The 16,188-nt window shown below is 41.2% G+C and overlaps 2 protein-coding genes across 2 annotated transcripts in view; both read left to right on the top strand.

Moving 5' to 3' along the window:
- Positions 1-6,175, top strand: part of rsrc1 (arginine/serine-rich coiled-coil 1) — a 392,026-nt gene extending 385,851 nt beyond the window's left edge. The window contains exons 9-10 of the mRNA XM_063045866.1: positions 1,767-1,910; positions 5,890-6,175. Coding sequence (XP_062901936.1) covers positions 1,767-1,910; positions 5,890-5,988 — 243 coding nt within the window. The 3' untranslated portion in view covers positions 5,989-6,175. The remainder of the gene's footprint in view (positions 1-1,766; positions 1,911-5,889) is intronic.
- Positions 6,176-13,893: 7,718 nt separating this feature from the next.
- The window catches only part of mlf1 (myeloid leukemia factor 1), a 37,898-nt gene continuing 35,603 nt past the window's right edge, over positions 13,894-16,188 (top strand). Inside the window, exon 1 of the mRNA XM_063044902.1 lies at positions 13,894-14,058. Coding sequence (XP_062900972.1) covers positions 14,024-14,058 — 35 coding nt within the window. The 5' untranslated portion in view covers positions 13,894-14,023. The remainder of the gene's footprint in view (positions 14,059-16,188) is intronic.

Below are 16,188 nucleotides of genomic sequence, written 5' to 3'. Positions count from 1 at the left end.
CCATTTGTGGCGTCATGTCAGTGCTCAAAAAGATTTCAGATTTTGGAATTTTGGATAAGGGGTACTCAACCTGTATTTTCAGCAAGGTAAAAGGTAAAGCAAAGAAAAACAGCCTGTGTGTCCAAAGAGGTGGAGAGTAAGATGAGTCAGTAAAAGAGAATGCATGACTGATTACAGGAAAGAGAATGTGTAGAGCAATCAGAGGAAACGTTAAAAAAGAAATTGGGACAAAGAAGTGAGGGTGTCATAAAAGTGACAGAAACTCGTCTGCAAGTTCTGAATGGGTAACACAATAAGAGATATGGCTGATAAAGGACTATAATAATATTCATAAAAGTGGAAATGACTGGATTGTTAAAAGGGCATTTTAACCTCCCTTTATTATGACCAGTATTGACTAATCTCTGCCAGTACCCACGCAATTTCTGCAATACTTTCCCAAAAGCAGGCCCTGGGAATTTATACATCTTTATGTACTTTAAGACCATCATCACTTCCTCCTGTGTCATGTGGATATGTTGCAAAACGTCACTCTTCTGTTCCCTGAATTCCCTAGTTTCCATAACATTTCCATATCCATTTAAGATTTCTCCCATTGATCCTTCAGGGGTCCTACTGGTTCCACAGTTACACTTTTTGCTCTTAATATAGTATCACTTGGGAATCTCTTTTACCTTAACTTCCAAAGTGACTTATGACCCCTTTTTGCCCTCCTAATTCTTTCTTTAATATCTCCCACATCCCCTATATATTTGTTCCTCTAAATCTCACTCACTATTCAGGGGCACCTTTTGTACGATACAAACCCAGATAATCTCACTGGATGATTCCGAGGGAACATCACATTCTGCCATGTACTGCCATAATATTATGTCTAATCAAAACCCCACCAACTTACCTTTCTCCCACCTGTAGTATCTAGGACCTAGAACACTGAGTTGCCAGTCCTGCCCAACCTTCCAATCATGCTTGTGTAACAGCTTTAGTGTCCCAGGCCTCAATGCTCTGAGTTCATCTGCTTTATCCTTCAAGCTTCTGACATTAAAATAAATACAGGTAAGCCAATCAGACTTTCCTTGCTCCCTGTCCTATTCCTGCCTATCCTTCCTACTGAACTTGCTCGCTTTGTATTCTATATTTGCCTCAATTTTCTCATCTGCCACACTACTGCTGTGAGACTTGCCCCCTACTCGTTCGATTAGTTCTCAGCTTCTTGCCAGCAAATTAGTCACCCTTCAGTTCAAGTGCAACCCATCCTTCAAGCACAAATCCCCTCTGCACCAAAGAGATAATCCAAGGGCCTGAACCCCTCCCTGCTGCATCAGCTCCTCAACCAAGCATTTATCTACCCTCACTAGTACATGGCACCATCACTAATCCAGAGATCACACCCCCATTGAAAGTGGTATACTTATTTGATTGGAGAACAGCCACTGAGGAATTCTGCACTGTCTGCTTGCCTGCACTTCCCTGGTAGTCACCTACCGTATCTATCAGACTGAACCTTTGTAGTGACCACTTCCCTAAAACCCCTGCCTATAACACTCTTTGACTGGAAATGTTAACTCTGTTACTTTTTACATAGATACTGCCTGACCTGCTAAGTGTTTCCAGCATTCTGTATTTTTAAGTCAGATTATCAGTATCTGCATTTAGTTACTGAACCACTTTACAACAATTCCCGTGATAGAATCTGATGAGAGAAGATTTGATTTTTGTTGAGATTTTAGGGAATGTTTATGGTTTAATTTTTATCTGTGCTTTAGACACAAGAACCTACAGAAGCTAAGCATGAAATTGCTGTGCTTAGCAACCGAGCAACAGACCTTAACATTGAAATTAAACAAGAGGTTGATTATGTTCCTTCTGCCATTAAGTACCAAGATGATGACTCGGTGGCTCATCCTAGTGTAAGTACACTATTGTCTACCTAAATTCAAAATTTGTGAACTACTAATGATACTGAAACAAGAAAACATATCATCAACTAACTGCAAGTACTGTAAACTGAACCAACAGCGGTTGTATGTATTGCGCCCTCTTCTATGACTAAAATTTTAGCTGCAGTAAATTTTCAACTCCAAATTATTTGAGATTAAAATTCTACTGAGTATATTTTAATGCGTAAGTTAAATGTCAAATTTTTAAAATGTAACAATATCTTAACTGTTGATAACAAATTACTTAATAAAATTAAGTTAACCAAGTGGCATTTTTAATGGTGTGGATAACACAAATGTAGTGTGCTAACCACAGCACTGAAAAATGCTCCTTCATTAAATTTTACAACCATGAGCACATGGTTTGTGACTTTCGGTTACAACTTGGCGTCAGCAAGACCAAAGAGCGGATTGTGGATGTCAAGAAGGATAAGACGAGGCAACACAAAGCAATCCTTCTAGAGGGATCAGAAGTGAACACGGTGAGCAATTTCTAGTTCCTGTGTGTCAATAGCTCTGAAAACGTAACCTGGACACAACATATTGACACAGCTATAAAGAAGGCAAGACAGCCGCTATATTTTATTAGAAGTTTGAGGAGATTTGGTTTGTCAACTAAAACACTTATATCATGGAGAGCATTCTAACTGTCTGCGTCATGTGAATCTGATTCTGATTTTAACTTGCACAGCAGCAACTTGCCAAGGTGTCTTAGAGATCACATGCCAAACACAAGTGCTTTGATGAACATGAGCAGTAAGCATATCAGAACATCAACAACAGATTTTCCTCCATCTCTCACATCATGTCGAAGAAGTATATCATGATTCCATCTCCGGGTAAACATCTTGGAAGTACCTACCTATAGCATTTCATTAAATGAAATTTGTTTCATTGCCATTGCATTACAGATGAACAAGAAATGCTGATCTTGCCAGTAATGAATGAGAGAATGAACTTAAAGCAACTAATTTGGCATGGATTAGATTACTAAATGATGCATCATGTCATAACATTACTTGAGCATTTAGCTTCCAACAGATAAAATAAGTAAATCCTAAAATTACTAGAAACCCTTCCGTTTTTAGACTGCATTTTAACATACCTTTAACAGATAAGAAAGAGAAATGGGTCTACTATACATAACATGGAAATTCTGAAGATGGGGAAAGATGTTTTTGATAGTTTTAACTTTTAGCAAGGGTAAAAACCTGGCAGTGGTGGATGGAAGGCCATGTACAGTGCCTTGTAAAATTATTCAGCCCCCAACCCTTTGTTCACATAAATGAGTATTACAACCAGGAATTTTGATCGATTTAACTGAGAATTTTTATTTGGGAATCACATGCTCCTTTTTCATAGCAGAGCCCAAAAAAAGCAGGGAAAATTGTAAAACATGAAAAATTCAAAAACTGAAATGTCAGCAATTCAAAAGTATTCATCCTCTTTGCTCAATACTTAGAAGAAACACGTCTCACAGCTATAACAGCCAGCAGTGTTTTGAGTAAATCTAATAGCTTTACACACCGTGATGTAATAAGGTTTGCTTATTCCTCCTTATAAAATTGCTCAAACTGTGCTAGGTTAGTGGAGGAGCAGCAGTGGACTGCAATCTTGAGGTCTTGCCAGAGAAGTTCGATCAATAAGGTCAGGGCTCTGACTGAGCCACTCAAGGATGTTAATTTTCTTTATCTAAAGCTGCTCCATGGTTGCTCTTGCAGCACATATTGGGTCATTGTCCTGCTAAAAGACAAACTTCCTCCCCAGTTAAAGCTTTCTGGCAGAGGCGAGCAGGATTTTACCCAGAATCTCTCTGTATTTAGCAGCATTCATCTTTCCATCAATCCTGACCAGATTTCCAGATCCTGCTGCTGAAAAGCATCTGCATAGCATGATGCTACCTCCACCATACTTTGCAGTAGGGATGGTGTTACCTGGCTGATGCACAAAATTAGATTTATGCTGCCTAATACTGAGGCCACAAAGTGCCACTTTTGTCTCATCTGACCACAAAATCTTCTTCCGTATCTTTACAGTGTCTTCTAACAGACGCTTTGCAAAGTCTTTATGGGCAAGAATACACTTTCTGTTTAGCTGGGGCTTCTTCCTTGTCACTCTTAAATACCCTTTTTTGTCAAAGGCCTTGGAGATTGTGAAGCCATCAACTTCATCTCCAGTTGCAGCCCCTGACTTCTGCAGCTCATTCAGAGTGACTGTTTGCATCACAGCTGCCTCTCTTACAAGTGCCATCCTTCTCCCGTGACTAAGTTTAGAAGCGTGGCCTTACCAAGGCAGTGTGGCTGTGGTTTCATATTTTTTCCACTTTTTCTTGATGGACTGGACTCAGCTCCAAGGTACATTCAGTGTCTTTGAGATGGTCTTGTACCCTTCCCCAGATTTGTGTCTCCCTATTATTGTTTCCAATACTTGTCTTCAGTGCTCTGTTGTTTTCATTTTGATCTTATTTGTTGAAAATCTGCCATATTGTTGGATCGTACAGAGAGAGGGATATTTATTCTTTTGAATTCACTGAAAACAGCAAATTGGGTGAGTTGGTAAGGTAATATATTGTGGCTGATGACAAAGGGGATGAATACCTTTACAGCCTCACTATCTTGGTTTATAATTCTTAGTAACTTGTTGACTGATTTTGGAAGTTTTCTTTTGATATGACATGATATGCAATGTTTTGTAAATTAGCTCAAAAAATCCTACCTCAATATACTTTAGATTCAGAAAATGAGACAGTACAATGTGGAAATAGTTGTGGGGGCTGAATACTTTTTCAAGGCACTGCATACCCTGTCCAATTTGCATTTGCCATTGGTTTGTTGTCTTTGCCAAAGCCGGAAATTATCTTCCTTGTTTTCATTTTGGATTGAGAGTTAAGTGCTCACAGTTCTATCTCCTAGTAATTCTCTAAAGTTTGAATTCAGATTTCTTGGCATGTAACAATTTTCTCTTAAACTGCAGAAACTGCTGCTATAGTAAAACATATCACAAATACAGTGCCTTGTTAGAAATAAAACACCTCCACCACTTTTTTAATACTACTATAAATGCACTCAAGAAATTTCAATAATCTTTCCCATCTAATAATGTTATTGAATTGGGAACAAATGAGGAGGTCCGAGGTAGCAAGAATTAGTAGCAAGGTAAAATCAGTATTTGGTGCATAATGGTGGTCTCATATACCACACAAGTTATCCACATACCTATCCTTCTGGTGTGATTCCATTGATGTTAACTGTTCTCTCTTTGGTACACCCAAATGAGATGTCAGCCTAGAGCAGCTAAAGTTAACTTTATTAGCTCTTCAATAAAAATATGTCGAGGCACAACAGAATTGTTATCAAATAAAATATCATATCACCACCTGAAGAGATATTAGGGTAAAGGTTTATGCAAAGATGTACTGAAACAATAAAAAAGGGCAATGTTGTCCTTAACTGGTTGAGGCCTTTAATTCCTGTTTTACACACTTTCCTCTAACTAGGACTGCTTCCTTCAAACTGAAAAGTTTCTAATCTGACAGACACCCCAGTCCAGCACTGTTTTGAAATTAACTGATTATCCCTGAAGTGAATGTCAGTGGTTGTTCCCAGGAAAGTGTATTCAATGATCCTCCATAATGCTGGAAAAGGAATGATGGATGTGAAATAAAGAAACAAATTTCAATATTACTGCACTGACTTTCATGTTCCACAACAGAAAGATTGCCAGTATGTCTTCTCTGAGTTCTTGCTGTTGTATCAGTCTGTCACCCTCTGCAACTCTTGTGAAAGAAAAAGCAAATGTCTTGTAAAGACATTTTCAAAAAGAAATTTTGCATGAACTAAAACTGGACTTGGTTGCATTACATTTAGAAAAAGTTTAGTTGTAAAATAGTTGTAAATTATGTCAATTCTTAGAACTAATTCTTTCATTTGGTTCTATTCCACTATTGCAGTTGTTCATAGACAAGAAAGAAGCAGAAGAAAAATGGTTCAAGAGATTAATCACTCTGCGACAGGAGAAATTGATGGGAAGCCCAGTGTCAGGATTGTGAACACTTTAATGTTCTTTAAATGATTGACTCAGCAGCCATTAAGTTTGTTGTACAAGCTTAAGTGATTAACCTTGCATAAGTAATCTATGGATTTCTACGGAGAAGTTTTCTGTTTTGTATTGTCATCCTGCAATGTTTTTCTTAAATAAAGCAATCTGTATATACAGAACATTTTCATCTTTAAACATTATAAATATGCAATTATTCGTAGTGGATAATATTGCTATAGTATAAAACAATTCAGAAAATTACTGCGTGCAGAACTACTATACAAAGTTATGACATTGCAACAAGTCTTGTTGTATATTTTCTATCCCTTTCAAGATTTTGGAAACGTTGACTTGAACCCTTGATAATCTGATGCAGAATTTATTCTTAATTTTATTCATGTGATATCAACATCATGAGCATTGATGCAACAGGAAGCTGTTCATGAAACTCTGCGTTTGTGTCTTCAGGCTTTTGTACCTCCTCTTTTATGGTAACAATGAGAAGAGAGGCATGTCCTGGGTGATGGGGGTCCTTAATGACAGATGCCACCATTTTGAGGCATTGCCTTTAGATGATGTCCTTGATGCTGGGGAGACTATTGCCCGTGATGGTGCTGGCTGAGTTTGCAACTTTCTGCAACTTTTTCTGATCCTGTGCACAGACATCCCACCTCTCCCGGAAGTTCCCGGAGTCTCCCACATATCGATAGTGGCTCCCTGACGCCCGGAAATTATATACAATATCCCAGAAATAGATTTTTTTGAGAGGGAGAGGGAGAGCGAGCATCCTGACTGGTCTCTGTTCATGCTAAGAGTGGTCCCCAACCACCGGGCCGCAAGGAAACAATATGATTTGGCAATATGAGTCAGCTGTACCTTTCCTTATTCCCTGTCACGCACTGTTGAAATTTAATGCATGCGAGGTCATCAGTGACCCAAGATGTGCAAAGGAATGGGTCCGTGACCCATTTGTGAATATCCCCAGTGAATCATCCATGTCAGCGCGGGAAAAAGATCAACTCCTCGAGCTTGCAAATGACGGTGGGCTGAAAAGTACGTTTGACATAATACCTCTGCCTGTCATAGTCCAGCCCGTGAAGTCCGTATTCCAATTCACGGTCCGGTCCATCGACTCTTGCTCCAGGTTTTCCTGTCTACCCTGTTTCTGTTCTTGTTGAGCTCTAATTGAGGCAGCTGATGCTCGTTGGGGCTGGCTGCACAAATACCTTCAGAGACCAGGGTGCGGCTGCTGGATTGTTCTTGTCCTTACTCCTTGTATCCCTTCCTCTGCCTCCTGTTTCCTCGCCTGAAGCCCTGCCTTGTCTTGCCGCTAACTCTCGCCTCACCTAAAGTTTTTGTCTCACCTTGCATTGCCTGAAGCCTTGCCTTGTCTTGCTGGTAACTGTCGCCTCGTCTCACCTGCAGTCTTGTCCTGGAGCCACCCTGTACCTAGCTCCCTTCCTGTCCCTTGCCTCCGCCCAGGTAAGCCAGGCCGTCTTGCCGTTACCTGCGATTGGTTCTGTCCCTTCCTGTCCCATGCCTCCATCGGGTGGTGATCCGTGCCCTGCCTAGGAGGAGCCTGCCTAGCCTCAAGCCTGAAGACTCCAGCCTCCTGCCTAGCCTCAAGCCTGAAGACTCCAGCTTCCTGTCTCCTGCCAAGCCTCACCTCTAGCCTCAGGCCTGAAGACTCCAGTCTCCTGCCTCCTGCCAAGCCTCGTCTCTAGCCTCTAGTCTCAAGCCTGAAGACTCCAGTCTCCTGCCTCCTGCCAAGCCTCGCCTCTAGCCTCAAGCCTCAAGCCTGAAGACTCCAGCCTCCTGCCTCCTGCCAAGCCTTACCTCTAGCCTCAAGCCTGAAGACTCCAGTCTCCTGCCTCCTGCCAAGCCTCGTCCTTGCCTAGTTCTTGGGTCCGAGCCAGAGGCAAGGCCCAGGTACTGGGTCCTTGTCCAGTCTCTGGCTCGGAGTCCAAGCCCGGGCTCCTAGCTCCCTTGTCCAGCCCTGTTCCGGGTTCCCAGTTCTCGTGTCCATGTCCTTGCCCTCACCCTGTATCCTAGTCCTGTCCCTAGTCCTTCAGTGTCTGTGTCTTGCACTTGGGTCCGTTCCTGGCCACCTCCTTATGACACTGCCAGCATTCTGGATCAAAGTCAAGGCTGAATATCCTGAGATAGCCACGAAAGCACCGAAAACATTGCTTCCATTTCCAACATATTTCTGTGGTGGAGTTTTCTGCAATGAATGCAACAAAAACTAAATTGCGGAATAGACTGGACATAAGGAACCCCCTTCGAGTATCGTGTCTCCCATCACCCCTCGATAGGACCGTCTTGTTGCAGGAATACAAGCCCTGGGCTCCCATTGATTCAACGATATTGGTGTGTTGCAATGATTTTATATGTTCATACGAGGAAAATATGCACTGTGTGTTTAATATCCAAACATTACTTAAAATGTTATGATGCTATTGACTTATAAGTGACTTATAATTCAGTGGTCCCCAACCTCCGGGCCGCGAAGAATACAGCGGTGGCCGGAACGCACCCAGCACATCTTTAAGAAAAAAGCCGAAATAAACAAGCTAATTGATTACGTGCCGGGCGGCACCTAATCAATTAGCTTGTTTATTTTGGCTTTTTTCTTAAAGATGTGCTGGGTGGGAGGGGGGGGCGTCACGTGATGACGTGGGATTGAGACGTGTGAATGCAGCTCTCCTGTAAAAAATCAGCAAAGTACCGTTTAAACAGGGTAAAGTTAATAAATACTTTCCGAAAGTTACTTATAAACTTCATAACACTACTGTACGATATGCCTCGTAAACCGCAACAGAAGAAGTCTGTTGTTGTGAAGTCGCCGCAAGATGGGAAGAAAAAAGGGCCTACTGCAGCGATGGAGCCTCGGATTCAGGTTGGAGCTCCTTCGGAGGATACGCATTTTATCTCTGGCATAGAAGAACAAGGAGCAATGGCGGCGGTAGCGGTCTCTCGGAAATTGATGCCAGAATTGCGCATGCGTAAAGAAGTACGCATGCGCAAATCGACAAAACTTAAGCTACAGGAACCGACGGCCACTGCAACTGAAAGTGACTCAGAGTCAGAATTGGATATCACAGAGAATACAGATGAAGAGGAGGAGGAAGAACTGGAAGAGACTGGAAGTAAAGGAGACGATGGAGACATAAGAGAGGCTTTATTGCAATTAACAGCTGAACTAAGAAAATTAAGAACAGAGCTTAAAGACATGAAGATGTGCTATGATAAAGCTATGAAAAGACAGGATAAAATGGATAAGAAACTTAAGAAGATGGAAAGAACAATGGAGCATATTAATGATAGAGTGGAAAAAATAGAAAATGATGTACTTGTCTGGAACAGAAAGAAATCGACTCTTGGAGAAAGTGGACGTGTTGGAAAATTTTAGTAGACGTAATAACATTAAAATTATTGGTCTTAAAGAAGGTATAGAGGGAGATAGTCCAATAGAATTTTTTCAAAGATGGATCCCGAAAACCTTGCAAATGAAAGAGGAAGACCGATCAATTGAAATTGAGTGAGTACATAGAGCTCTAAGACCAAAACCACAAGATGACCAATATCCACGATCCATTTCAATAAAATTCTTAAGATTTCAAGACAAAGAAAGGATTCTACAGGCGGCTGCCCAAGGTGCCAAGAAGAGAAAAGGGCCACTGATGATAGAAGGGAAGAAAATTTTTTTCTACCCTGACATAAGTTATGAACTTCTGAAGAGAAGGAAGAAGTTTAATCCAGTGAAAAAAGTCCTATGGGATCATGGTTATCAATTTATATTGCGTTATCCTGTAACCTTGAAGATTTTTTTGCCTGGTGGAGAAAAAAGATTTTTTGACGATTACCGGAAAGCGGAGGAGTTTGTGCGAGATTCTTTGAATATTCACCAGATACAAGAACAAACCTAGGGGAGCAAGATGGATTGAAGATGAAGACTGGATCAAGGATTAGGCCTGTTGGATTTTTAGGCGGATGAATATATAAATATATTATTAATTATATAAGGGAAGAAAGGTTAAAATTTGAGGAATATTAGTTGGGAATAATGACATTAATTTTATATATATATATATATATATATATATATACAATTTTTGTTACGGGGGAGCTGGAAGAAACACTGAGCAATCGCTACGTTATTCATGTATGCAAGCGTGGCAACAGCCACGACCCGCACAATGGAGGGGGGTAGTGTTGTGTATCTTTTCATTCACAACATTAGTGGGGGGGTATTTTGTTTTTTCTTTTTTTGTATCTTATCTATCTTTTTTTTCTTTTTGCCTGGATGAGTGGGAGGGAAACACATAGCAACATGGTGAAGTTCAAAGAGATTCCCCAGGGAACTATGAGAGTTGAGAAGCTAAGTAATGTTTTAGATTTTAAGAGATAAATATGAAATATTTTTGAATATTTGGAGCCCTTATTTATAGCTCCGATGATGAAGATCTTGGTTCCTTGGGGGAAAGTAACAAATATATATTAAATTTATTTTTATTCCATGGAGCATGTGCAAACCTTCCAATATTTGGCTCCATCCCTCCCCCTCCTGTCTTCTCCTATCATTTTGGATCTCCCCCTCCCCCTCCAACTTTCAAATCCCTTACTCACTCTTCCTTCAGTTAGTCCTGACGAAGTGTCTTGGCCTGAAACGTCGACTGCACCTCTTCCTAGAGATGCTGCCTGGCCTGCTGCGTTCACCGGCAACTTTGATGTGTGTTGCTTGAATATTCAGGCAGTTCTTTTTTTTTTCTTTTTTTCTTTTCTCTTTAGGTAGGAGTATATACTGGGGGGGAGGGTTAAGGAGAGGGGGGAGGGTAGATATTATTTTCTCATGTATCACTTTGAAAACTCAATAAAAATTATATATAAAAAAAAAGATGTGCTGGGTGCGTTCCAGCCACCACTGTACCACTGCGTTCTTCGCGGCCCGGTGGTTTGGAACCACTGTTATAATTGACTTATCACTACATTCATGTGAGGAAAATATGCACTGTGTGTTTAATATTAAATTCATTAGCTAAACCCCCTTTAGAAATGAAATTGGGTATATTAGCCACTTACAAGTGATTTATAGTTGACTTATCACCAATATTCCGGTCGTGTTTAACACCCCCCCCCCACCCCCGCCCCGGGTCGGCCAGTTCGCAAGAATATTGTCAATATTAAACCAGTCCGCAGTGCAAAAATGGTTGGGGACCCCTGATTTAAACTAGCTGGCTAGCTGCCAAGGAGCTACGCTATTGATGTCCTACGTGATGAGGCCAAACTCCCTGTGGACTTGCTTAAAGTTGTAATAGAATAAACATGATAATATAATATTAGTACATATTTTAATGTCACATTTGCTGCATATACCCAACTTGGTTTACAGATTAGACATAATCACTAAACAAAGCATTACATACACCCTTGGAGGTTGACGGGGGGGGGGAAGATATGGGGGTGCGGGGGTGCTACCTCCCTGAAATGAGTTTTTGCAGGGTGGGATGTCTGTGTGCAGTGGCTCCAGCGTACCAGTTAAAATGCTCTTCATGATACATCTGTAGAAACTTGCAACAGTCTTTGGTGACATACCAAGACACCTCAAACTCCTAATGAAATATAGCCACTGTTGTGCCTCCTTTGTAATTGCATCATGTGGCTACACAGATCAATAAGGTGGTTAAAAAGGCTTATGGAATGCTTGCTTTAATTAGTCAAGGCATTGGGTTTAAAAGTCAGGTTATGTTGCAACTTTATAAAACTCTGGTTGGGCCACATCGGGAGTAATGCACAAACAAGAGAAAATCTGCACTGTACTTTTTTCCATAGATGCTGCCTGGCCTGCTGAGTTCCTCCAGCATTTTGTGTGTTGCTCTGGAATATTGTATGCAGTTCTGGTCTCCCCACCAGGAAGGATGCTGAGGCTTTGGAGAGGGTGCAGAAGAGGTTTACCAGGATGCTGCCTGGTTTAGAGGGCTTGTGGTATCACGAGAGACTGGATAAACTTGAGTTGTTTTCTCTGGAGCAGCGGGGGCTGAGTGGAGATCTGATAAATGTTTACAAGGTTATGAGAGGCATAGATATGGACAGAGAATATCTGGTTCCCGGGGTCAAACTGTCTAATACCAGAGGGCATGCAGTGAAGGTGAGAGGGGGTAGGTTCAAGGGAAATGTGAGGGTTACGTTTTTTTTTACTCAGTCGTAGATGCTTGGAATGTGCAGCCTGATATGGTGATAGAGGCAAATGCATTAGAGACTTTTAGACATTTGGATAGGCACATGAATGTAAGGAATATGGACATGGTGTAGGTAGGAGGGATTAGTGTTTGGGTGTTTTTGATATTCTTCTTAGCTGGTTCAAGTCAAATCACATTTATTGTCATTTAACTATATACATGTATATAACATATGTAACCATATAGAATCAAGATGTTTCTCCGAACCAGGGTTTCAAGAACAGTAGTTTACATAACACACATTACACATGCTAACTTGTGAAGGTAAGGATAAAATCTACAGATGTACCTTGCATAAATAACAAACTAAAGTGCATTAATATTAAATATTGTAAAGTACAGACAGATTAACCAGTAACACTTCGAATATGATACGGCGGGGAGTTCAGAAGCCTAATGGCCTGGGAGGAGAAGAAACTGTTTCTCATCCTGACCGTTCTTGTTTTTATGCATCAGACTCTCCTGCCTGATGGTAGAAAGTCAAGAGAGGATGTTGGATGGATGGATGGGTGGGATTCTTAATAATACTAAGGGCCCTGCATACGCAGTGCCCCTGATAAATGTCTCCGATGGATGGCAGAGAGACCCTTCAGCTATACTCGCTGTCCTTTTTGGAACTTCTGGTCTAATGCACAGCTGCACCCTTACCAGATGGAGATGCAACTTGTCAGGATGCTCTCAACAGTGCTCCTCTCAATGAATTTGGCAAAACATTGTGGGCAGAATGGCCTGTTTCTGAGTGGTACTTTTTCATGTTCTATGTTCCGCTCCACTAGATCAGTCATTGTGTTAGAGATCACCTTACAGGAAACTAGATTCATCACTCAAAACACCACTTGCATTTGTGCAATTACGAATGAATCTTTGGGCTTGAACCAAACAGCTTTTTGTTTAATAGTATTGATTATGTATATAACTGGATTATTCGTCATAACAAATTAAATAATTTATACTTAAATCTTTAATGCAAGTATCCTGCCAGTTTTATTATTATCTTAGGCACTATTAAACATATGTAAAAATTAGCGCTCATACCCATATCAATTGTGAATACTTGTTCACTTGTAACTTAGAAAATCAAAGGATGATAAATTATTCTTTATAACCTATTACTATTTTTAAACCAAATCACTTGGTTTAGTGAGGATATGTGTTAACTTTCATCATGCGGTATATTACATTATCAAAGTTAGCATGATCATATAAAACATTCATGGTTGATGCAAAGCGTCAAAAAGATGCAGTGATCGCTACAATGCACATGAATATCGGTTTATGTTTTGCGCATACGAATTTTAAAATACCGATTCAGTGCCTATTAATGCACATTTAGAATTTTTAAGCCCCCTAACTTTCGGTATTTTGCTGTTGTTGATTATGATGCACATCGACGTTGCAGCAATTTACAGCAAATGCTTTCCTCCCGGCACTGCGGGTCGTTGCGTCATGGCAGTCCTTGGGCTGACGTCACTCACGATGATTATGACGGGACACCTGGGACAGCGGTTGAAATGTGAACCAGACCGGGAGGCTCTGGCAGCGAAGTGTTCGTATCCGCCAATCACAGCGCAGATTGCGTTCATCTGCCCGGTTGCGTTGTCAGGGCAGCTTCTGTGTGTAGCGTCGTCATAACGATCCCCTGTTCCTTAATCAAAACAGAAGCTGCGGTGTGCGCAGAGACGGGAGGCGAGCTCGGGGCGCTGGAAGTGAGGGTGAGAACATCCAAACTGGCGATGGTCCGAGCCTGACGAATCCCAAGAGCAGACAAAGCGCCCTTCCCGAGCTAAGTACCACCAACGACCAGACATGTTCCGTGAAATGGAAGAAGACCCTTTCTTCTCGTAAGCTGCCAGTCCTTGAGTTACAATGTTAAAGTGGCATATCGTGCCCAACTCCACCTGACCAAGGACGGGGATGAAATCTGAGCAACTCACTCAAAATGGTAGAGAAACTTAGCAAGTCAGGCAGCATTTATGGAAAGGAATACCAAGACCTGGCCAATACCCTTCAGGATTGCAAGGAAAGGGGGCAGAAGGCAGAATAAAAAGGGGGGGGCAGGGGAAGGAGAACAAGTTGGCAAGTAACAGGTGAGACCAAGCAAGGGAAAGGTGATGAAATAAGAAGCCAGATTAAGCGGAATAGATAAAAAGCTGAAGAAGGAATCAGAGGGTAGTGGATCATGGAAGAAAGGGAAAGAAGAGGAGAAACAGAGGGAGGTGATTGACATTTAAGGAGTAAGGAGGGGGGGTCATTAGAATGGGGAATGGAAAAAGAGGAAAGGGGCAGGAATAACCAGAAATAAGCAAAAATGGCTTTTGTGGTGTTGGAGGCTACGAAGATGGAAAATGTGGTGTGGCTTCCCTAATTTGAGTTTGGCCTTATCATGGCAATAGAGGAGGCCATGGCTAGTCATATGGGAATGGGAAGTCAAATTGAAATGGGTAACCACTGGGAAATTTTGCCTTTTGCAGTGAACAGAGTGAAGGTGCTCGACAAAGTAATTCCCATCTCTAGCTCAAGTATCACCAATGTAGACAAGGCTGCAGTGGGAGCATCAAAGACAAAACAGATGACTGCTGCAGACCAGCAGATGAAGCGTTGTCTCACTTAGAAGGACTATTTGAGCCCCGAATTGTGGTCAGGGAACAGGTGTAGCACTTGGTCTTACTTGCACAGTTAAGTGCCAAAATCAAATCAGTTCAATCAGGACTGCAGCAAACTTTGCACTTGACTCCCTTCAGCTAGGTGTTTGCAGTACAGATTCCTCGACTAATTATAATAACCAAGGTGTATCCAAAGTGCTTGCTGCTTGCCAATCTGCTCATTTTCATTTCTCACTTGGAAAATACTTGAATGGGGTTGCACTTTCTAATTGAAACACACTTGATTTATAATATAGACACACGTTGGGATGAGGCCGTGGTTTCTGTACATAACTTCTGAATAATTTTGGAATGTTTGGAATCAATGAGGATGGACGGATGTGGGGGAGGGGTGAATGGAAGCAAACTTGCTGATGGAACTATACTATTGCTATATTCTTAAAGTAGAACCTATTTCAGAGAAAAAAGAAATAAATCATTTGACAACTTGGTTACGGAAAGATAAAATGGATGCCTTGCATAGCTGTAAATAATGGGACAAGAAATGATTTTAATGACATACTATCCACACAAATGGATAACTGCAGCTCCAACAATCTTTTGTAATATGCACAATGACTTGGATAAGAATCTGGGTGGTAAGTATGTATGTTACAATTAAGAATATTAGTTTATTGTCATACTATATACATTAGGGTGTAAATGAAATTCCTTGTGTAAAGCTCAGAGTATAAACAGTATGGATTGAATAATAAATACTGTATACAGTGAAGAGCACAAAACAACAGAATGCTGCTAACATTGCCGTGCAGTCTGAAGTAGTGTAAAAAGAATGCTGAAGTGATAATAATAAAATTATCAATGGAGAAGAATTAACCATTCTGGCTACCCTCTCACCCCTCTCTTCTCACCTGACTTCACCTCCGATTCCCTCCTCTTTTCCTTTCTTCCATGGTCCATTGTACTCTACGATCAGTTTCCTATTTGTTCAACTCTTTAGCTTAGCTCATCCACCTATCACCTCCCAACTTCTAATTTCATCCTCCTCCCCCCATCCACCACCTTCACCCTCAGCTGGTTTCACCTATCACCTGCCATCTTGTACTCCTTTCCCTCCCCTCACCTTCTTATTCTGGCTTCTGCCCCCTTGCTTTCCAGTCCTGATGAAGCATCGTGGCCCTAAACATCAACTGCTTATTTTCCTTCACAGATGGTGCCTGATCTGCTGAGTTCCTCCACCATTTTGTGTGTGTTGCTCAAGGTTTCTAACACCTGCAGAATCTCCTGTACTTAGAAAATTTTAAATCATGCATCTATAGAATTAAAGGTTGGGGAATATAGCATCACCACCAGGAAGGGAATGTGAAA

The sequence above is a fragment of the Mobula hypostoma genome, chromosome 4 (assembly GCF_963921235.1).
Source record: "Mobula hypostoma chromosome 4, sMobHyp1.1, whole genome shotgun sequence".
Classification (NCBI taxonomy): domain Eukaryota; kingdom Metazoa; phylum Chordata; class Chondrichthyes; order Myliobatiformes; family Myliobatidae; genus Mobula; species Mobula hypostoma.
The sequence above is the reverse complement of the archived record's forward strand: the minus strand, read 5'-3'. Positions and strand labels throughout refer to the sequence as shown.